The sequence below is a fragment of the Vitis vinifera genome, chromosome 17, assembly GCF_030704535.1.
Source record: "Vitis vinifera cultivar Pinot Noir 40024 chromosome 17, ASM3070453v1".
NCBI lineage: Eukaryota > Viridiplantae > Streptophyta > Magnoliopsida > Vitales > Vitaceae > Vitis > Vitis vinifera.
Window position 1 is genome coordinate 6,937,153 of NC_081821.1, and position 23,610 is coordinate 6,960,762.

General features: G+C 36.9%; 3 protein-coding genes across 6 annotated transcripts in view; all 3 read right to left on the reverse strand.

The window, feature by feature from the left end:
• Window positions 1–7,814, reverse strand: part of LOC100243300 (PH, RCC1 and FYVE domains-containing protein 1) — a 44,210-nt gene extending 36,396 nt beyond the window's left edge. The window contains 2 exon segments of the mRNA XM_019226592.2: window positions 3,760–3,846; window positions 6,798–7,814. Of these exon segments, the coding sequence (XP_019082137.1) occupies window positions 3,760–3,846; window positions 6,798–6,845 (135 nt within the window). The 5' untranslated portion in view covers window positions 6,846–7,814.
• A 3,221-nt stretch (window positions 7,815–11,035) lies between these two features.
• LOC100255224 (HVA22-like protein a) lies at window positions 11,036–13,619 on the reverse strand. 2 transcript variants are annotated; one of them, XM_002275392.4, is made up of 5 exons: window positions 13,309–13,619; window positions 12,816–12,842; window positions 12,476–12,598; window positions 11,629–11,872; window positions 11,036–11,357 (listed from the first exon to the last, which is right to left on the reverse strand). In XM_002275392.4, exons 1-5 carry the CDS (start codon window positions 13,368–13,370, stop codon window positions 11,310–11,312), a joined length of 504 nt encoding a protein of 167 aa, XP_002275428.1. In that variant the 5' UTR covers window positions 13,371–13,619; the 3' UTR covers window positions 11,036–11,309. The 2 variants fall into 2 exon arrangements, with proteins under 2 accessions (XP_002275428.1, XP_019082138.1); XM_019226593.2 differs by lacking the exon at window positions 12,816–12,842 and having other exon boundaries at window positions 13,309–13,555.
• Window positions 13,620–14,171: 552 nt separating this feature from the next.
• On the reverse strand, window positions 14,172–19,195 carry LOC100265609 (transcription factor bHLH47). Of its 3 annotated transcripts, none has more exons than XM_059734012.1 (5): window positions 18,897–19,195; window positions 18,186–18,287; window positions 15,325–15,443; window positions 15,022–15,149; window positions 14,172–14,733 (listed from the first exon to the last, which is right to left on the reverse strand). In XM_059734012.1, the coding sequence occupies exons 2-5, from the start codon at window positions 18,251–18,253 to the stop codon at window positions 14,278–14,280; spliced, it is 771 nt and encodes a 256-aa protein (XP_059589995.1). In that variant the 5' UTR covers window positions 18,254–18,287; window positions 18,897–19,195; the 3' UTR covers window positions 14,172–14,277. The 3 variants fall into 3 exon arrangements, with proteins under 3 accessions (XP_059589995.1, XP_059589996.1, XP_010663384.3); XM_059734013.1 differs by having other exon boundaries at window positions 18,789–18,898; XM_010665082.3 differs by lacking the exon at window positions 18,897–19,195 and adding an exon at window positions 18,697–18,890.
• Window positions 19,196–23,610: the final 4,415 nt, after the last annotated feature.

Consider the following 23,610-nt stretch of genomic DNA (forward strand, 5'->3'; position numbering starts at 1 on the left):
TAGTGAACGGTAATGCGAAAGGGTGGGTTAAGGCATCTAGAGGTTTAAGACAAGGCGACCCTTTATCACCTTTTTTGTTCACTATAGTGGCAGATGTATTGAGTAGGATGTTATTGAAAGCTGAGGAGAGAAACGTCTTGGAGGGCTTCAGAGTGAGCAGGAACAGAACAAGGGTATCCCATTTACAATTTGCAGATGATACCATTTTCTTTTCCAGTACTCGAGAAGAGGATATGATGACGCTTAAGAGTGTTCTGCTAGTGTTTGGACATATTTCCGGTTTAAAAGTTAATCTTGACAAAAGCAACATCTATGGCATTAATCTTGAACAGAATCACCTTTCTAGACTGGCCGAGATGTTTGACTGCAAGGCTTCTGGGTGGCTTATACTATATCTAGGTCTTCCTCTAGGAGGGAATCCTAAGGCAAGTGGCTTTTGGGATCCTGTGATTGAGAGGATATCAAGGAGATTAGATGGGTGGCAGAAGGCGTATTTATCTTTTGGAGGTAGGATAACACTCATTCAATCTTGTCTAACCCATATGCCATGTTACTTTCTCTCCCTGTTTAAGATTCCCGCCTCAGTGGCAGCAAAAATTGAGAGAATGCAAAGAGAATTTTTATGGTCAGGCGTAGGGGAAGGAAAAAGAGACCATTTGGTTAATTGGGACGTTGTGTGCAAGCCGAAGTCGAGAAGGGGTTTGGGTTTTGGAAAGATTTCTATGAGGAATGTCGCTCTTTTAGGGAAGTGGTTGTGGAGGTATCCTAGGGAAGGTTTAGCTCTATGGCATCAGGTTATCTTAAGCATTTATGGATCACACTCCAATGGCTGGGATGCCAACAATAATGTTAGATGGTCTCATCGTTGTCCTTGGAAGGCCATTGCACTTGTCTTCCAAGAGTTTTCCAAGTTTACTCGGTTTGTGGTAGGGGATGGGGATAGAATTCGGTTCTGGGATGACTTGTGGTGGGGGGATCAACCTTTGGGAACCCAATATCCAAGATTACTTAGCGTAGTCACGGATAAAAATGCTCCTATTTCATCAATTCTCGGGTATTCCCGTCCTTTCTCTTGGAATTTCAATTTTCGCCGAAATCTTACTGATTCTGAGATAGAAGATTTAGAAAGCCTCATGCGGTCTCTTGATCGTCTACACATATCTCCTTCGGTTCCAGATAAGAGATCCTGGTCCATATCTCCTTCAGGTCTTTTCACAGTCAAATCTTTCTTTCTGGCCTTATCCCAATATTCCGAGTCGCCTCCAGTGTTCCCTATTGAGTTTGTCTGGAATTCTCAAGTCCCTTTCAAAGTCAAGTCCTTTGTCTGGTTGGTGGCACACAAGAAGCTTAATACTAATGACTTGCTACAATTGAGAAGACCCTACAAAGCACTTAGTCCCAACATATGTAAGTTGTGCATGAAGCATGGAGAAACAGTAGATCACCTTTTCCTCCATTGCTCGTTGACCAAGGGGTTGTGGCACAGATTATTTCAGTTAGCAAAGATGGATTGGGTTTCCCCAAGGAGCATCTTTGACATGTTTTTTACTAATTTTAATGGTTTCGGTTCTTCTAAGAGAGGGGTTGTGTTATGGCAAGACGCGTGCATCGCGTTAATGTGGGTGGTGTGGCGGGAAAGAAATGCAAGGATTTTTTAGGATAAAGCAAGTAATTCAGGGTTTCTTTGGGATTCTATTCGTTTTTTGGCTTCTCTATGGGCTTTTTGTTCTAACGTTTTTAAAGGGATACCTCTTAACATGTTACAACTTGATTGGTTAGCGGTGTGTAAATAGACCATTTGCTTTTTCTCTCGTTGTATTTCTTATATTTGATTCTTGTAGTCTTGTTTTTCTTTGGTGGGAGGATTTCTCATCCTTCTAATTGTACCTTCTTTTTATCAATATATTCTGTTGTCGTTTCCTATAAAAAAAAATAAATAAATAATCAGTAATATTAAACTTTTCTTTTGATCATGCAATTCTCAATGGTGGGACTCTATTAAAGATCTTATATGTGAGACTCTTAGAAAGTTTTAGTGAGTTCTAAGGTTTCTATCTCTTCTTCTTTATCTTTCTTTCTTTATATTCGATTTTACTTTTCCCTACTGCCATAACTTTTAGTCCTCATCCTTTTCCTTAAATCCTAAAAGGTTGAAGTCCTAACACACCATTTGATAGTATACAACCATCTTAGGGTTGTATACTAATAATCAAGAATCCTAATAATCCTACTGCCATAAGGAATGGAGAAATTTATTCAATCATGAGTTCCAAGAATCCTAATAATCAAGATGTTTCAATACATTTGAAGGAAATTTCTAAAACACAACAATCCTAACAAGAGGTCATCATAAAACTTAACAGTTATATGAGATAGTGAGACTATTGGAAAGAAGTCAAGAAAAGCAACCCTTGAAGAAGAGGGTAGGAGCCATCACTATGACCAATCACGCAAAAGAGCATCTAAAGAGCAAGATAATTTTATGATGGGTAATTGAACAAATGGCACAATAGGAGACATCCATCCTAATATGGACATGGGAGCCATAAACTTCAAGCAAGATCATGATGTAACAAAAAAGGTGTGCATTGAAGTTGCTGAATTTTCAAGAAATTTGAATCATAAGGCTTTTCTTGATTGGCTTATGTCCATAGAGAATTAGTTCGATTGGTATGCTATGCTCGAGAACATCAAGGTTTGTTTTTTGAAGGCAAAATTAAAAGGCATAGTGCATTTATGGTGGCATAGTATTGAAAATCAACTCAATAGAACCACCCAACCACCTATAAATACATGGAATGGAATGAAGTTAAAGATGAAAGAGTGCTTTCTTCTTATTGATTATGAAACTCTTCTAGACTAAAATGTTTAATCTCAAACAAGATAATACACAAAAGAATTTCATGAGTTGAGTATTCGAATCAAGGGAAAATGAGGCTCAAACTATTGCTCACTATAAAGTTGGAATTTTAATAACGATCTAACTTGAGACAGTGGCTATATAAACTTACACCACAAATGATGTTTATCAACTAGCCTTTAAAATTGAAGAAGCACTTAGCTTCTAGACATTTGACGTCAGACAGTGGAGGGAACTTTCTCTAATTGAGCAGCAGGTAAACCTTTAACTACAACAAATACCAACACTCTTCATTGTATGAATGGTGGAGGCAGCAATCAATAATCTTCAAATGCAAGTAGGGAGAGTTTAATAAGGGAAAAAATCCCATATATGTTGCTGAAAAAAGGGTTGGTACAACATGGATGACATGGTGATTAGACTATTGCTTGTCCAAGTAAAGGCTACATGTCTGTGTTAAAGAAGTGAACATTAATCCGAAGTTGATCTAAAGGAAGCTAAAAGCCACAACGAAGAGCATCTTAGAGAAGAAGGCGATTATTGTGATGCTTTAACTGAAGATCATAACCTTGTAGTGTAACATCCATTAGTTGCTCCAATAGCAAAAAAGATGAGGATTGACAACAAACTAACATATTCCATATGTGTGTTTCTAGGGAAGACTATGCACTTTAATTATTGGTGGAGGAAGTATTTCCAGGAATGAGAGTAGTAAGCACTAATAATTCCAAAGACATGATCCACATACCAAAAATATCCAGCACCAAGATAAGCATAGCACAAAAAGAACTAAATTTCAAAATAATTGATAGTAACAGAACATTTTATGTAAATACCATGAGAAAGAAACACACAATATGAACTAAAAAACTAATTCACTTAGGTACAAAGAAACTTACATTAGAAATGCGGAATGGGCAGAACGTCGGCTTCCCCCTGCGCCCATACTTCAGCAGATATGTCCCTTTCTTAAGGGCTGTAATAGCCTGCGTATTTTGAGAGGGAAAAAAAAAAGGAAAGAAAGAAAGAAAGAAAGAAGAATACATGTTGTTAGAGCATGATATACAATGTGGAACCAAATCCTAATATTTTAAACTTTTAAGAAAGTTGGTAGCTTGACACACAAAAAAGCTACATGACTAAGAGGAGGAAAGGAAAAAGCAGTTGGCATAGAAATAAATCACTAGTTAGAAATTCACAAAATGAAGATAGAAAATCAATAAATAAATAATCCAGAAAAACCCGAGTGTAAATATTCAATATATCAGCAAATAACTTAACATCATATTGGGACAAGGTTATGATTCCTTCTAGACAGGAAAAATCAGAGAAGGAACTGAACAGGATAGATGCAATTTGGTTATCTCTGACATGCAATATATTTACCAAATTGAAAATCGTGTTACTTTCCAGATAGTGAACATCCTCAGGGTGATTTCAAGCCCATCCCCTTCATCAATTTCCTTGGCATAGGTGTGGAAACTTTATGAACAAGTTTCAATTGTCTCCTAGTAACATCTCAGCTAAAGCAAAAGCAGAGCACAATTCTTTCTTATGAGTAGACCCTCCAATTGTGATCTACCAAAGTTGCTCCAGAGTTGTAGGGTAAAATGCTCAGAAATATTAACTGATGGTAGAGAAAATAAAGCAAATAAGCTCAAGAGAAGGAAGTGGGCATCTATACCCAGTGAATAATGAATAATTAGAGGCACTTGGAGCTCAAAAAAAAAAAAAAAAACCTAATCTGACTTCACATAAGGAGCTGAACAATTTATATTGGAATCATGGTCTAGGGATGAGCTTTATTAGGATGAATTCATCATCAAGAAAGGGAAACTTGGGGTAATGGCATTACAGAAAAAGATATTCAGCATGGCAAACTCTGAGGGGAGTATACTAACATTGGAATGTAATAATCATTTCTTGATTCAATATTGAATTTAGGAAGATTTTGCAACAAGAATATGTTGTAATAAAGCCATTCATTAGATATGAAGTGATGGGGATCAAGATCACTCATTTCAGGAAGCTTTCAATTTCAAACATTCTCCCATTTAATAGAAATGTAAACTAGCTCTAGTAAGAAATTAACTCTCACCGAATGAGAAATTGTGATAGGAACTAATAACATAACATTCAAATAATAGCTTTACTTAATTTTGTCACTTGTAGTAACACCAAATTGTAGGCTTGAAGCAAAGGTATACATTAAAAGCAACCATTGAAACAACATGATAATCCAAATGCAAAAGTTAACTACATTATCTGATATTTTATAACAATTTCCTTCAATATTGTTAATTGCCCACATTATTCATCAATCCATATCCCTTCTTTTGTTAATATCCATTGAATGCAAGAAGAGATTCTCATTGAATGTATAAAAAAGGTTAGAGCTTAGACCAGATCTTCAAGAATTGTGACATAGCATGTGACAGAATCTGAAATGGTGACAGATGGTGAAAATTTTACTAAGTCAAAACGTAGTTGTAACTCAAGAATTGGCCCAAGGCACATGATTGCATATAGTCCAACAAAAACTGATAAAAAAAATTGTAAGGGAAAACTACTACCAAACTGTTTCTGCCATTTGGAAGTAGATTTCATTCCCACACTCCATGGAATGGACTTAAGTAAGCAACAAATGCTCTAGGAAATTCTAGTTTTTTGGACCAACTGAACAAACTTAGTTTGGCTGGTTCATAAGATAAAAAATCTAAGTTTAAAGGTCTGGCCTGTCTTCCTAATACATCATTATACCAAACATGGCTTTGATGGATTTAATCAGCTCTAAGTATGGATTCAGAGTTGAAAATTTTCCAGCCGATCTTCAACAACCAGAAGCAGCATTTACAATATAAAGAAATTTTAAAAGCAATGCCTAGCCACAGTTCCCAATGCCAACCAGTAAGCTAAAAAGAGCCAATCCAGAAAATAAAACAAAATTTAGTTAGTTTCACTTACTCTTATTACCAAAACACACACCCAAAGCTTCAGTTCCTTTTTCACTTCAAGTCATTTTATATAGTAATTGAACTTTAATATAAGGACTCCTCTGTAGTCCCACACCAGTACACACTTTCCAATTTAAGTAACTCAAAAGTGAGAATTCCGCTTCATGTGGCAACACATTGAATCAACCATCAAATATTGGGTGTGGCATTTGAAAGTTTAACACGACATCTACATACTCTTTCTTTGGTTTTAAGTCCACATGACTGATTTGACAATGCAAGAGAAGAACAGTTGAGTGTTATAATTTCTAGTAAGTGATCAAGTCTCTTCAGAAATACACAACTCAAACAAGATAAATACATGGAAGAATAGCATGGCACCTAAGAAAGGATGATCTGCTTAGTGACATAATATAAATAACTAAGAATCACTAGTGATATAGGTGATCAGTATTTATGGGTTATAGAATTCATTGGATGACTTAGAATGTGGATAAAGAAAAGTGTGGCCATCTAATTGCTGAAATAAGTTAGCCAAATACAAGTTTCATGTTGTAGGCTCTTACATGACCCATTTAGATCATTTGGTAATGGCACTGGTAACTCTTGATGCTTTCAATGCACAAATAAGGTTTATATCAAACTGGAGATATGATCAAACTGAAACTCGAGACATTTAAAGCATCAAAATCATATCATACCAAGGCAGCAAATACAGAAAAAAAAATTTATGGATAGATAGACAGAGACCAGCTAGGGCCAAACAACTACTAGTTGAACTTTCTGTATTTACCTTTGCTCTCAAAGTTAGTGGGGATAGTAATATTTATCATTTGTTAAAAAGTTCTCAGTTCTCCAGGACTAACTTCACATGGAAATTAAAAAGGAGCACATCCACAACACAAACAAAATGAATTAAATTTAAGCAGCAACAGAAAAACAAAACAAAACCTGAAATACAAAATGAAGATAATAGACTATACCTGCTTGACATCTTTCTCGGCAAGACTGTTACTCTGCAAATCGGCCATTCACGAGAAACTAAATCCAGCTGTTGCACAAAAAACGCATTTGGACAACACCATTCCTCCGGAATTAAACAGAACAGTATCCATATTTGCCCCATAAGAAATTATAAGAAAAAACTGGATCCCAATTTAGTACTCAAATATCAAGTCTCATCTATTCCATTATTAAGAGGCCTGAACTGAAACCCCTGCTTACAAAAACTGCCCCAAACCCTGATTCAAACTTATTAGTAGCTGGGAAAAACTATTCAGCGAATGCCTCAACCTGGAAACCCTCAAAATCATCCACATTGTTAAAAACCATAACCTACCGGTAAGAAGATAAATCGCATAATCTGCATCTTAAGTACAGGACAATCAATAACCAATTGGAAATACATCAGGGGATCGCAACTAAAAAAGATCGCATCATAAGCTTTTTCTGTTTTGAATATTTGATACAACTTTCACTTGAATGAACAAGTGATAAGAACAGCTTTAGCACCTTCAAAAAGCTAGGGTTTCATTCAATGTGATTGAACATAAATATTAACAGCGCCAAAAACGAAAAGCCAAAATATGAAACCTCATATAATTGAATGAATATAAGCTGGGTTCCAGATTTTCTTAATTGCAGAGAACTCATGATTCAAATTCCTTTCTTTTCTTTTCCTCATTTTTCTCGGGAAACAAACAGAAAGTTAAGCACCGTGAAGAGCTTAAAATTCAGAAAATGCAACAACGGTGATTATGATTGTCTAAATTGGGATTATCCGTAATCAATGGGCATCTAATTTGAGGGCCGGCTTAGCTCCAAATCATAGAAGCCAAACCGGAAAATGAAATTAACGGCAGATTTCGATCCGACGGTTCGGACCCAAAATGAAGAAAATGATAATTGAAGATCCTCGTGCGCCTCTCTCCCGCGCGCTGTCCCTCTGCTTTTAAACTTCCGTCCTTGATCATTTCGCATCTTGCCACGTCAGCAATCAAGTCTTTAAAAATAAAAAAATAGATTTAAAATGAATAAATTATTTTTTATATATTTTTTCTTTTTTTTATGTAATGATTAAATAATTAAAAATATATAAATTTCTAAAAAAATTTAATTATATTTTTTCATAATTTTTATTAAAAAAATTATTTATAAAAAAATAATCTTTTAACATTTTTTCTTCTAATTATGGAAAATGCACCACTAATTAGATGTTGTGATATGTAGATTTTAAATGTTTATTTATACTCTAATTTCTTTATATTTGTATCATATATGAGTTATTATTTTGTACTTTAATCTTATTTATTTATACCTTAATTTTATATATTTGTACTTTTTATTCAACGATATAGATTTAACCATATATTTTCTTTCTAATTTCACACGTTAACAATTTTATCATTCTCAAATATAAAAACAAAATAATTTATATATATTTCATGTTATTCATTATCTAATTCTTCTCTCAATTTTATAGTACTCCAAAATATTAGCTCTCACATTAATGAACCGATAATGATGTGGAAGCTTTCAAGGATACAATGATTCCCCCTCCCCTCGTTCAACAAACCTCTAACTTTAACCACCAAACCAAGTCTCCAATGGGAAAGCCAATTCCACCGTTAGATGCACAAGTCTATTTTGAACCTCCCAATTCATACCCCCAACTCGAATGGGCATATTGGGAATGTAGGAGATCATTTAGCTATAAGTATTCTAAAAGAAACATTAGCCTCCTAACCAAAGTGAAACAACCAACCCTCTTAGGTGCACATAAAATCACCTCCATAAAAAGAATGGTATTTTAGATCTTCTAAATATTTGTCCTGAAAAAGCATCCATGTTTTACGAACACAAAAATACTTAATAATATATTTCGAGATGGAGATGAGTGTCTGAGTTCAAATGACAATGACACAACACCGTATCATAAGAGCTCGATGGGGAGGACATGTATCAATTCATTTATTGGATATCAAGTGCAAGAGATATTATGTGTCATGTTAGTGGAGAGTTGTCTTGAGCATATACTACTAGATTTGAAGACATGTGGTGTCATGTAGGATCAGGTTTGATTTTTGGAAAATTTAAGGGAAAATGTAAAAGAAAAAAAACAGAGAGAAGAAGTGAAGAAAAATAAAAATAAAAAATATTTAAAATCGATAAATTATTTTTATATATCACTTCATATTTATTTTAACTTTTTAATATAAAGATTAAATAATTTAAAAATATACAAAATTTTGATTAATTTTAAATTTTCTCCTTGATATTTGATTTTTTAGCATTTTCTTTTTTTTTTTTCTTTGAAAACCAAACAAAAAGTTCCTATTTTACAATTATTTTTATATAAATAGTGAAATAGAGACCTCGTTTATTTAAAACAATTCTCATGGACAATACCCGAACCCACCTCGAACCTACCCTGGGTTTTAAAAAAAATTCTTAAACCCGTCCCAAACTCGTTTATTAAAATTGAACCCCGTCTCATTAAGGATGGGACAAGGTGGATACCCGAAAAAAACCCTCCCCATTGTCATCCCTAATACAGATTAGAGGATGAAAATGGAAACTCTTGGAATGATAGAATTGGAATTAATTCCATTTTTATTGATTTAAGTTATTAATTAAAATAGAAATAAGAATAAAAATCTCGTTAACATAAAAATCAAACTCCGTTCTCACCAGGATTTTGATTTCTCTCCATGATTCGTCTCCATTCCCATATAGATTATCAGGTAATCCTCAAATCTCTCTTTAGAGATCAAGAATCCAACCCAAAATCTTCGTGGCCAGACCAACCCAAACCAAACCAAATTTTTTTGACTCTGCTTCGCAATGGAAAGATACAGATGATCCACCAACGCTAGTTTAGCCTTTTTAGGATGAGAAAATGTGACTCCACAGACAGGACTACTGCCCATTACATCGACATATGTCATATTCAGGAACAAAGCAACGAAATCCAATGTTGCTTTTTGTGGGTTTGGACGGCTCACAAAGTAACACCAATAAGCGATCGTGGTCATGAAATATCAAAAGCCATTAAGTGGCCACATCAAATCAGTGTGTTATTTCAAAGAGGTGATTCTGAACTTAACCGGGTTTAATATTCTGTGCCAGAAGCCGCCATATTTCTTCTCATTTTATGGCTGGCTAATTGGATCAACCACGTGAAAATCGAAAATTTTAATGCAATCATGGTGGTAGAATAATAAAAGAGAAGAGACTCAGTATGCATCATCGCAATTCTCCCTTAAATAAAGACTAAGTGACCAAGCTTAGCTCACATGGGCGTCTGAGTGCCCTCTTTAGTCTTTTACCTCTCCAGATTCGAAAAGAAAAATTAAATAAAGTAGCTGATCAAGCCTCCACTCCATAACAAACAAACATCCCACCAAATCCATTGACAAATGCATCAAGCAATCATACAACAAAAATGGGGAATCTCATGGAAAGGGGAACAAAGTGAAACTACTACAATTTATTTCCTTCTTTTTTCTGTATGCCATTCTCACCCCACCTTTTACTTTCCTAGGCTTCGTTGTGAGTGATAGTGGAAGTCATGAATGCAAGGAAAAGGGAATGCATTCAAAAGAAAACAAAAGTAATACTCGAGAAGCTTATCTTTAGGGAGGTTCCATATGATTCAGTGCTCATAATTTCTAAATTCTTGCTTAAAACCAATGATGCCAACAACTAGTCTAATGTGTGATTACCAAAAAGTTAAGACTAGATACATCATACATGTGTAGATTAACTTTGTCCATATCGTGTTTGATATTTCAATGAGAAGAAATTGTTGGATCGATGGTAGCATATAGCCAAGTTTTTCGATTACAACTGATGGTTGGTACAGAAGTAATATACACAACAAAAACGACCTATGCAGACTACCATGACCCCCAAAACATGTCAGTTCAGAACATATATAAAATAAAAAATTGCAAATACAAATAAAAAATCTATGTAGCTAAGAAGGGGAAAAGAAGTTGCTGGTTAAGGATTCCACAAAGGAGAATGGAAAGCAATAAGACAAGGTATTTTCAAGATCTGAAAGATTGCAAAGCTTCCTTTTGCCAACCTAATGGTAGGAATAAACACTTTAACATTATTAATCAAACCAAGCCAATTATGAGCCAGAAATCCTCTCAAAAAGAACTGCAAATATGGCAGCTCTAATTGTTCTCTGGTTCAGAAAACCCATAGCCAAGGATGGATGAATTTACACATATTTGTACTTTTATAATCTATTTAAAAGTTGTGTGCATGATAAAGGGATAACGAGGCAGACCACAATAATTACATTCTATAACAAAAGAAAACTTAGAATTCTTTCAAAGAAGACCATATTAGACTGCAGACACAGAAAAACCAAGGATGGAACATAAGGCAACTATAACAACAGAACACAGATGTTTCTCTCGGTTGGGAGGTTAGGCCACAGTAGAACATACTGTGACTAGAAGACTCTGTATCTATGGTCCTCGTCAAAAAATAGCATAGTTGCTACCTCTGGACTTGGATTCCCTATCCACCTGCATCAGATTAAGAAAAACTGGATGAATTTAGCTCAAAAGAAATATTTATTTACGTGCAGACACATATGCATTGGCAATTTTTTTTCAACCTCCAGGACCGTAAACTACGGAAAGGGATGATTCTCCTATTCATATAATAATATTTTTACCAGGTCCCTATTTTAGGAGTTGTTGTAGTTCTCAAGAGCATCCATAAGCACAATTCCCCACCGCCCCCCCACCCCCAAAAAACAAAGAGAAAAAAAATCAAGTGTGATTGCTGGCTTACCCTGTTAATGATATTCTCAAATGCATCTGGTCCATTCTCTTGAATGTATTTCTCCGCAGCAGTTAGAATGTCATCTGGTTTACTGAAGACATCCTTCTTCCTTGGAACATACCAGATGTTAACAGTTCGTGGATTAACAAAGAGAGGTCTCACAAAATGCTCATAAACATATGCAGCACCACTGAAGTAGGGTATGACCAACCAGCAAGTTGCAATCAGCTTTGCATATGGCCAAAAAGGGAGCCTGCCACACAGACACAACATGTTCAAGCAGAGGTGTAGTTTCTGATATCTCAGATAAAACAGAATTACCAAAAAGGACCCAAATTGATCCCATTCAATTTCTCAAATTATCCTATGAATCTTGGATATTGTGAATGATCCAAGAACAAGGAAGGATCCCCTCCTATATAGCAGTGGAAAAGGATACTTATCCTTATCCTCCAAGACCACCCAAATAGCAATGGGATGCAACACATTCAACTTATTTCTTAACAAACATCAGCTTTTTTGCTCACAAAATTACTCTTGGATGCATTCTTATAAGTTTTTTAACCTCTTCTTCTAGCTCTCAAATTCATCCTCTGAGCTTGTACAGTCAGTCCCCAACTCTGGTGTCCAAAATGATTGTTAAGTTGTATACTTAGAATTTTTCAAAATAGAAAATGGTAACCTCATTAAAATTCTAAAACCATGATCATAAACTCCAAACCATATACAAAAAACAACATATGCAAAATGTTTCAGTTCCATTATTGATTCAAGAATGAGGAAAAGATACTCCACTCAAGGAGAAGAAAAGAGCCCAACCACATTGGGGAAAGTGTTAAACATAAAATACGATTACCATTCAATGACTTTAGCAAAGGTGAGCTCGAAGAGTGTGATCATAGAATACAAAACCCAGTATGTGAGCCATTGCTGATCATCAACAGGGGACTTGGTCTCAATTGCCCTAATTGAGGCATATCTGTCAAAGAAACCAGCCCACCAAAACAAAAGTTTCAAGCAATTTTCTCTCAGAAAACTAAAACACAAACATTCAAACCACATATTATAGAACATACATGATTAAACGTAATAAAAACAGAAAACCAAAATTAGACACTGAAATACCAAGATAAATAAATAAATAGATAAATGGAGGGAAAAAAATTAAAAAAGAAAAGAATCACATCCCCACTTACAGAGGATAAGCAAGACTAACGACAGGCCTGCAAATCAAACACAGAAATCAAATTAGCCTCTGTTTGTTTCTATAGAAAATTTTTCCATGGAAAATCTTTCCCTTAATGCTCCATTTATTCAATGGAACATTTCAATATAAAAGAAGGAAAAAATATATCAAGTCTCTTCATTTTTAGAAAAACATCTTTTTACACCCAAATTTTGATTTTTCATCTCCAGTTATTTTTTTTCCTTTTCATTTTGATCCTAAAAAAATTTTCCCCATGAAGTAAGGAAATTCCCAACTAAGGCTCACTCCATATTTAAAAGTGAAGCTACGAGAAAAACGAATCGGAAATGGCAGTTTACACTTAACACTAAATGTTCTTTCTCAGGAAAAAAAAATTCCCTTTGCGTGAGAGAACTCAGAGAAGTGATTCATTTTCACTCAATATTTTTTTAGGGGTTTGGAGAAATTGGTAAAAGTGGAAGAGTGGAAAAAGACGAACATACCCGGCAAGAACATCAATGTTTTTGAGCACCACCTTGAGAAAATTTCCAGTACCAGATCCCATTTCCTGCAATTATTTTTTTCCTCCTTTGATCTCTCTACGTCTCGTGTGTGAGTTGTCGAGAGTTCAGGCTCGTCAGGTTTCTGAGGCTCTTAGGGAGTGCGCGTCAGGACTCAGAAGTTTAAAGTAAGCAGTTAGGACTCGGAGCAAAGGGATAAAGAGGCAAACCAATACACCTTAAACGCAGCGTTTTGTCAAAGTAAATTCTGGGTACAACTCATGACCACCGTGCTCCTCTCTCTCTAACCATTGTGTGTGCAGATCAAACTTCCAAAGTTGGAATTTCTGCCACATGGCTCATTTTCATTGGAGGGATCGTTACGCTTTCAGCACCGTTGGATTGTTTCTGAAAGGCAGGTGGGTTCTGTGCCCCTGATGCTCAAGCATCCCTAGTAATGTACCCCTCATTTCCGCTGAAATCACGGCATTGCCACTTCTAGTATGTTCTGATGTTTTTCACTTTTTTTTAGGTAGGATTGTGCGAATATGAAATTTCATAAAAAGGATTAGGTGAAATTTTTTGTACAAAAGACTTTCAGGATGAAATTTCAGGGTCTCAAAAAATTAAATATATTAAATAAAAACCAGAAATTTCCTCCTTTAATAATAAAACGCCATCACTAAAATTGACAATTAATGCCAATCAGATCATGTTATCTTCTCCATTAAGACTTGTATATGGTCCCCGATAACATTTCATGGGCCCAGCTAAGCCAACATTCCATGGGTCAACACACCAAACCTGGCTTTAGTAGGCAAAACCAGCCGTATGGACCAGAGCCCAACATCATTATGAACCATACAGATCAAAGCAGAGCCATCCCCCATCATTCATTATAATGAAATATACATCGTCCCCAATGGGAAATTAGCAATATACAAAATTACATATAATTGAACATAGCAAAGCTCACACCTTACCACTGCCTTCTTCCCCAATGCCGCAACTACTGCTATTGTTAATGCTACCACTAAGCTCAAATTTCTGTCTGGCTGTCGGCTGATCTCCTAAAACTTGAGAGGGCCACGAATCCCCTGGAGTTGGATACCTGGCATGTGGCTTGCTCACGATTGAGATTGACCGGGGAGCGCCTGCCCCAGGATAAGCTCGGAGACCAGAGGCGAAGGGGACGACAAGGACAGGACCCACAACAGATGATTGCTGTAGTGCTTGATCTGCAGAAGGAAATCTCAGGGAACTTCCTGGACAGTGTTGGGTCACTTCTGTTTGCTGAAATTCGGAGGGAGCAGAGTTGAGGTCAGGTTTATACAGGGCTGCTCTCTCTTTGATCTCAGTTTGAAGTTTATCAATCTGATCTTCTAGGACAGAATTCTCATCTCTCAACTCATTCTTCTCAATGTTCACCTGTCCATCAATATTCAAACAGATTTAATATACTAGAACAGAATTAGTGAACAAATAGAATGACAGGTTTCTTCTCAGAATGAGCAGAATAGGTGAGCTTTAACCAAGGAAGGAGCCAGCGGCATGTTTGAATAGAATGCTGATGTGAAAGAGTAAACGAGAGAAACCCGTTGTGCAAACACAGCAGAAGAACGTATCCTCATCCTTGTTCAATACTACATACTAACTTCCTGTCACTCAACTGAAAGGAGTAATTGGAATAATATACATACACATTAAGGGCCTTACGTAGTGAGATTCAGAAAACAGAGCTGCATTCTCCTTTTTGAGGCAATCAATCTGAGCAATTGTGTCCTTCACTAGCCGAATAGCTTCACACAATATAAAGGCCTTTCCAGTGTTCTGATGAGTTAAATCTGTAAGACGAGAATTTATAGGAATATGATACCAATTGCCACCCTCAAACTGACCCATTCAATTAAACAAAAACCAAAGCTAATCCTGGAGCCAAAAATATTTGAAGTCTGTCTCATAAAAGTATAAAACATCAGGAGTTGGAAATATTAAATCACTAGAAAAACTATAAGTTACCAAGTGCATTGGCCAGCTCAAGAAAGAGGTCATGCAAATGCTCCCGCTTCAGTTTCTCTCTCACGGCTTTGTGAACCCTTTTAGGAACTTTTCTCTGATTGTTTTTAGTAGGACAAGACCTGCATCAATGCAGCTTTCAGTCACATGATCTTTTCCAGGTTAGTGAACATATAGTATCATATATCGGAGGTTTTGACCTTATATTTGAACTACAATTAGCACTTGACATGGAAAGGTAAACCAAAGAGTTTCAGTAGCTATGGACACATTTCGTGAATGGACAATCTAGCAAAGCAAGACAGAACCCAATTACTAAGTGCTCATTTGGATACACTTCCTGTTTTTGTTTTTAGAAATAGAAAATAGTAGTAGTTTCTATATTAATATCAGGGGCTAAGAGACTTTCCACCTTTTCTATTATAGCTTTCCAATGAATAAAACAGACATAAACCATATTGTAAGTGTTTAGCTAGGTTGGCAATTCTGGACAAAATTCCTAAATGTCCCCTAACTCAGCTTTTTCAATTCTTCTTTGGACTACTTGACCTTTGAAGATTAAGTCGTTGGAGTTTCTAAGAGGCCAAGGTTTATAGCCGAGTGTGTGTTGAATGAAGTGAATCAACCCTGTTTTTCATCTTTAAAAGAGTTAAGAAAGCTGGGAGAAATATGTTTGTTAAAAGGTTTTTGTTCCCCTGTTTCTAGATTGATCCAGGTGCATAGGCAAATCGATCCAACTAACCTAATTTTAAAATCAAATTTCAGCCATCGGATTAAGGGTTTCTTTTGCTTTTTAAATACAAACTTCTCCCATTTTGGGAAAGGAGAGACTGCAGCAGCCATGAGAGAGAGCTTCTCATTCCTAACCATTTTGAGGGAAACGCCTACTAAGAAAATCCCATCCAAAGTTTTCCAAGAAAACTTTTAAATGGATTTCCTAAAAAATGAACATGGGTTGATTTCTAAAACATTCATCTCTCATTTTCTTGGTTTTGTGCAAAAACCCATTTTCTTCTTGTGTGGATTTAAGAAGAGGTCAAGATTGAGCTTGGTGTGGACTCCAAGTGTGCTTCGAAAGAAGGTGAGAAGTTGAAAGGGAAAGGTACTAGTCAAGTGGTCTAGGAAGGATTGGTTGGCTTGAACTCGGTAAAACCTTTGTATTCAGTTTTTTATTCTTCATAGTGGATGTTTTTGATCGGTTGTAGGCCCGTGGTTTTTTATCTCTTCGGAGGTTTTTCATGTTAAAATCTGATGTTAATTGTCTCTTTCTCTCACTCTACTCTTTGATTTATTTTCAATGGATATCTTCAATAATTTTTCTGTTCAATTTAGTTAATAATATCTTCTAGTAAATCGTTAAGGAGATAATTGGTCTTTTGAATTAATTTTGAGGAGTGTTGAGGCATTTGCATGTGAATTGCATTTATAAATTGTTGGGAAAGTGTTGGTGCATACATACTTGCTTGTGGATTTTATGCTTTGTTGAAAAGTTGTTGGAAAAGAAATTTATTGACATTGAGAAATTCTAAGGTTAGATAATCTTTGTTGGGAAATTTTTTCTATAGTTCAACAACACCTATTTAATCCATTATTGAGATTCACCTTTCACAGATATTCTTTAATTCTTCACTGTAGAAATTCTCCAAAGACCAAACCAAAATTATCAAAAATTTGGAAGAGAACAATACGCAACTTCAGATTACTTCAGATTTACATAGAAAGCTAAACTTTCAGTTTTCCACGTGCAGCCACATAATCGTTTCACATTGCATTACTTATTCTAAGAGGCCTATATTCCTTATTAATATGGTGTGCAGTGTACTAAATATGTAAACAAGGTCCTTTAAAGCTATATAAACTCAATGACCATATGATTCATCCTAAAGCTCCATTCTCATAGACTCTAGATTATATATCATAAGCAATTGCAGAACAAACTGCATCCCCATTTCTCAAAGAAAAATTACTTTTCTTATCCTTTTTTCCTTAGCTGTTAGTACTGATTAATAGTATGCTCACATATCAAGCATACAAATTTTGGGCCCTGGTTCTATCTCACCATGATCCATACTGTCATGAACTGTTGGAGCATTTCGTAGCATGCCATTCTTTTTTTGAAGGATTAGGACCCACAAATTCCATGAGAAAGAACTCAGATACCGTCAAGATTACAAATTTTGGGTTCTGGTTCTATCTCATCATGATCCATACTGTCATGAATTGCTGAAGCTTTTGGGTACATGCCAATCTCCGTTTGAAGGATTAGGACCCACGAATTGATGAATTCTCTGTTTAATGGATTAGGACCCAAAAATTCCATGAGAAAGAACAAATATATAAAAATTTGTTCTGGTAAAATGACTGAACTATTTGATTTCATTAAGAGCAGTCAAAACTCATTACAATAGACTACTTTTTTGCGTACTTATTGTTATATGCAGGACTCAACATGTGGCAAAAAAGCTCCAACAGTACATCACTTGTGCACTGGCAATGATGCAAAACTCAGTTCCCAAGTTTTACACTTTTCTAAGTGGAAATAGCATATTACAACTCTTTCCATACATATCAACCATGGTTCAATAATCCTAATGACCAGGGTACAACACTGTAATGACAAGATATCAAGGCACTGTATTGGTCTTTTTTTTTTCCTTCTATTTTGATAGACAAACAGACCACCATTTATTAAAGAGCACTTAAAAGAAATGGGGTGCAATCATGGTACACAGGAATATACATAAAGTGCAGAAGCAAACAGAAAAGGGAAAAAAAAAAAGAATAGAAAAATCAAAAAGGAAGAAGGGATTGCATTGACCCGTAACTGTCCAAAAACTGAAAGAGGATAATCTTTAAGCACAAACCTAGTTAATGGATTCTCTGCCACCACATTGACCTTGTCAACTAAGGAAGGCGGAACCTCTGGATCCATACGCAGCTCAATGAATTGAGTACAAAAGAAATTCCTGAAAAAACGCATGAAATATAAAATACCAATTCAAACTTCCTCATGACCATTAATCGAGAGACAAGAGCAACGAATCAAAGAATCATCACTAGGAAATGAAATGAAGATAATTTTAATCGGGTTCGATCAGTTGCATAATCCTTTCCTTCCATTTCAGGTGTAAGGCATTTCCAGTAAAGAAAAACTATTACTTGGATCTCATCTTACTAGAAAGCATGCTTTCTCCATGTATTCACATAAAACCATATTTCTTCAGCAGTTAAAATTCAATTCCGTCACTCAAGACTGTAATTCCCATCACAGTATCTCAGAAAAACACTTCAATCCCCGTTTGGAAGCCGAGAAAACGCCCCACAAGTAATAAAAGCAAATATCAAAGAATATAAAACTCAATATCTGCTCTTTACCTTGACAAGAACGCGAACAAAACAAAACAAACAAAATCCGATTCCAAAACCAAAACAAAGAAAATCACAAAGAAATATCTCTCGAAATCAACCTTGAAAGTCTGAACACCAAAAAGGAAAAAACCTCATCCCAAGCCCAACCTTTGCTAATCGGTGTATGAATTCAAGGTCAGAAAGAAAGAATAGAGCCAGCATAATACCTAGAGAGGTCTGGAATCCTTCGGCAGATTTAGAGAGAGAAGAAGCGTGGCGGGAGATTAGAATAGAGAGACGAAGCGTGGCGAGCACCGACCTCGGAGGTGCATCGAATGGGACACGCGCGTCCGACACGTGCGTTTGAAGTTGCTTCCGTGTCACCACACTCTCCCCTCTTCCTAACCTCCCACCGCCTCCTCTCTGCATCACACCTTACTCCGCTCCACCCTCTCCCTCCTTCCTCTTCGCCTCTTTCACCATATCTTACCATAATCATACGTGAAGAAAAAAATTTGTAAGAAAATAAAATAGAAAAATACATTAAAAAATTTAAAATTATTAATTAATGTATTTTCCCCAATAATTATTAATATACAAAATATATATAATAGGCATGACCTATGCTCAAGTGGAATATAAAGGCCACGTAAGATACACCAATTAAAAAAATATATATTTAAAAAAAAAAAAAAAAGTTTTTATACATTTATCAACTCGATTCGAATTAAAAAATAATCAATTACCTCTAATACAAATTACTCAACTCAAATTCAATCTAAAATCATTTTTTAAATTCGGGTTAGTAAAGTTGATTGTTTTATATTACTTAAAATTCATCTATAAAGACTTTTAAAAACCTTTTTTTTAATATAATATCAAATTTAAATAGTGAAAGAGACAAATTTTCAAGATAATACATGAGTAAAAATAAATTTATATCATCACATTGAGATGGTTTTCATTAAATTGGAAAAAGACAATTTTTGCCCGTTTATTAATTACCAAGTAATTTAAATCGTCAAGTTGTCATAAATGAGCAAATAAGTAGGTGCCATGTGGATTTAAATATATGATAATATATGTTTAAAATATCATCACATTTTCCCACATGTTATCAAACAAAATATTACATGTGTTTTACCCTATAAATATTTATCTAATAAAATATAAATTTAATTTTGATAATTAAATAAATATGTTAATTATCAATTTTAACTCAAAAGACAGTCATAAAAAAATAGTTTTGATAAATAAATAAATATATTTATATATATAGATATATAATTTAATTCAAGAGTCCTATGATCTTCCCATTAAATATAAAATAAATTGATTTTATTATTTTAATATTCCTAAAAAATGAAAAGATGATGCTAAAAAGATTTCACAATTGAGAAGAATTGGAAATTCTTCAAAGCATTAAAGGGTTCAAAAATTGATTCAAATATTAAGTCAGAAATGAGGTTCCAAAATTCGAAGATTCCAAAATTCAAATATCGAGTTTAAAGATTTGAAGATAAAGTTTTAAGATTAAAAAAATTTAAATATTCAAATATCAAGTTTAAAGATTTGAAGTTAAGTTCTAAGATTCAAAGATTCCAAAAATGCATATTCTATTGGAGATTACGCAATCACCCTTAGTGAGTGTTATTCAAGATAAGGTCTAAACCCAAACTAAGCAAAATTCCAAGCACAAGCAGAGGTTCAAGCTAAGATCCAAGTTAAAGCCCAAGTCTTAACCAAGTCAATATGCTAATTTTCACCTTAACCAAGTTGTTGAGGCCTCGCGTTGCTGGTGATCCACGTAGTTGCCCAATGGATGGACGCACGATCTCAACTAATACGAGTTCTTGATTCAGTAGTTCCACCTGCAAAAGGCGTCCGGACGGGGTGTCCGGACGCACCCTCCGATGGTTTTGTCAGCCATGGTCAAAGAGAGAGAGATAAATCAGTTGGCCTTTTTCTAGGTACAATAAGCTTACCTTCCTCTTTGTGTGAAGATTGATATATATCCAGTATCAGAAGCTTTGATTCCTTCTTTAATGGTGGGGAGATATTTTGTGTTGTCATGATGACACTAGGTGGTGGCAGGGCCATCATCACCCTACGGGCGGTTGACAGAGATCGTGGTAGGTGATGCGGCTGTTAGAGATCGCAGTAGGTGATCATGTGAAATGATCGTGGGAAGTGACTTGTTGTCACTTCATCTTGTCCTCTGACTCTGCAGATGGCGAGATGTGGGCCATGGCAAGCTGTTGTGATAACGTGTAAGACTTGCTTTACTTCAATCAATGACCCGGACATCATATCCGGGTGACCTATGTTGGTCATTCGGATACATTGTGAAATCCGTTCGGATGTCTATGTTTATAAGTGTCGTTTGAACTTCCTTGAGGCAGTTCGGATATGAGGGGTGCATCACGTGTATCTGGATGGGATGATCCGGATGGTGTTTAGCCGGATGAGAATGTGCGCCACGCGTCATCAGGAGGTGTGTGCCACGTGTTATCAGGGGGAAGGGTCCCTACAATGCCCCCCTTTTTAACTTGCTCATTTTGCGTGAGCAAAAAATGGGCGGGTTAAAAATAATTGGTTTTTTGAAACTGAGTTTACTTTTTGCGCTCATTGGGCCACGTGGCGAGCGGGGCGAAGAGAGAGAGAGGCATTTATGAAAAGCCGTCGTCTCTGTGTATTTTCAAAAACTTTTCTAAGTACCAGCGTACCATTTTTGAAGCTTCTGGGTTGTACTTTGCGATTGTAATGAGCGGATGCCCTTTGCTGATAGTCTGCCATCCGGATGACTGCGCTCTCCCTTGCTTCATCTGCCCAATCCAAGTTTCTTCCTAACTCCGCGTCTGCATCATCCTGTTTTGCTGCCTCAGTCCGGATAGTGGGTAGTCCAATTTCGGTAGGAATGACTGCGTCCATACCGTATGCGAGGGCGAAGGGAGTGTTTCCTGTTGGTCGTCCGGGTGTGGTTCGATAAGCCCACAGGACGCCGGGCAACTCTTCGACCCACTTTCCTTTGGCTTGTTCGAGTCTTATCTTTAAGGCATTGATCAGGGTTTTGTTTGTTGCTTCTGCTTGCCCATTACTTTGAGGATAACGCGGTGTGGAGTAAGAATTCCGGATGTTCAGTTCCGAACAGAAATTCTGGAAGGCGATGCTATCAAACTGTGGACCATTGTCGGCTATAATGGTTTGAGGGATTCCAAAGCAACAGATGATGTTTTTCCATACGAATCTGGTGACATCTTTGTCTTTGATGTTAGCATATGCTTCAGCTTCCACCCATTTACTGAAGTAATCCGTAGCAACAAGTAGGAATTTCTTCTGAGCGGGTGCGGTTGGGAGAGGTCCTACTATGTCCATGCCCTACTGCGCAAAGGGCCATGGACTTGATACTGGTTTCAGTGTTTCTGATGGCATATGTGGAATGAGGGCGTACCTTTGACATTTGTCACATTTTTTGACGTAGGCTGCTGCATCCTTCTTCATTGTGGGCCAATAATATCCTTGCGAATGACCCCTATGCGCTAGAGACCGTCCTCCTGAATGATTTCCGCATATTCCCTCATGCAACTCAGCTAATACATAAAGAGCCTCTGAATGGCTTAGGCACCGAAGATAGGGGCCTGTGAAAGGGCGTTTGTATAAGTGCCCCCCAATCAGAGTGAAACGGGCAGCTTGCACCCGGATCTTGTGTGCTTGCTTGGGATCTTCAGGCAAAGTGCCTGTCCGGAGGTATTGTGCAATGTTGTTTGTCCATTCTTGGTCGTCTGATTGACTTTCCTCAATGGCGCTGCAAGTGGATGTTTCTGCGACGGAAGAATTGGCTTGCACATGTATAGGCAAAAATATGGTTTCTTTGATGGGGAGGGAGGCAGCTATGCCTGCCAAGGCGTCTGCGCGTCCATTTTCAGTTCGTCTGATTTTTTCGATCGTCCACTCGGTGAATCGTTGTAAGGTATCTCTTATCTTAGCTAGGTATCGCGTCATGCACTCATCTTTGGCTTCGTATTCCTTCTGGACGTGTCTGACCACAAGTTGAGAATCGCTATAGATCCGGAGCTTAGAGACGGATAGAGCTAGGGCGAGATCTAATCCGGATAGGATGGCTTCATACTCCGCTTCATTGTTTGAAGCAGGAAATCCCATCCAGATGGCTTGCTCCAGATGTTCTCCGGTTGGTGATTGCAGCAGGAGTCCTACACCGGATCCGGATGATCGTGAGGCTCCATCGACCCACAAAGTCCACCACTCTTTTTCATTCTGTTTCTAGCTTTGTCTGGGCCTTCGGGAATATTCCAGCACGAAGTCAGCCATTATTTGACCTTTCATGGACAATCTGGGTTGGAATTCGATTCCAAACTCGCTCAATTCGATAGCCCATTGCAGCATTCTTCCGGTTAAGTCTGGTTTGTGCAGAATGTTACGAAGGGGCTGGTCCGTCAGCACGACCACCGGGTGGGCTTGGAAATAGGGACGGAGCTTCTGGGCAGCGCTTCGAAGGGCTAGAGCTGTTAGCTCCATTTTTGAATACCTGGTTTCTACGTCTGCCAATGCTCTGCTGACGTAGTAGATAGGTTTCTGCTCCTTTGATGAGGGACAGCGGAATAGAACAGCGCTGATTGCCCACTCCGATACAGCCAGATACATGTATAATAATTCTTTTGGGATGAGGTTGCTTAGGATGGGTGGCTGCATAAGACAGTGTTTAATTTTTTCAAAAGCGCTTTGACAGTTGTCCGTCCATCCGTTTGTTCCAGCTTTTCGTATTGCCAAGAAGAAGGGTCGCAATTCATCAGTGAAGCGGGCTATAAAGCGCCCTAGCGCGACGAGTTTACCTGTGAGGCGCTGCAACTCCTTCTTGTTTCTGGGTGGTGGTGTTTCTATGACTGCTTTGACTTGATCCGGACTGACCTCTATGCCCCTTTG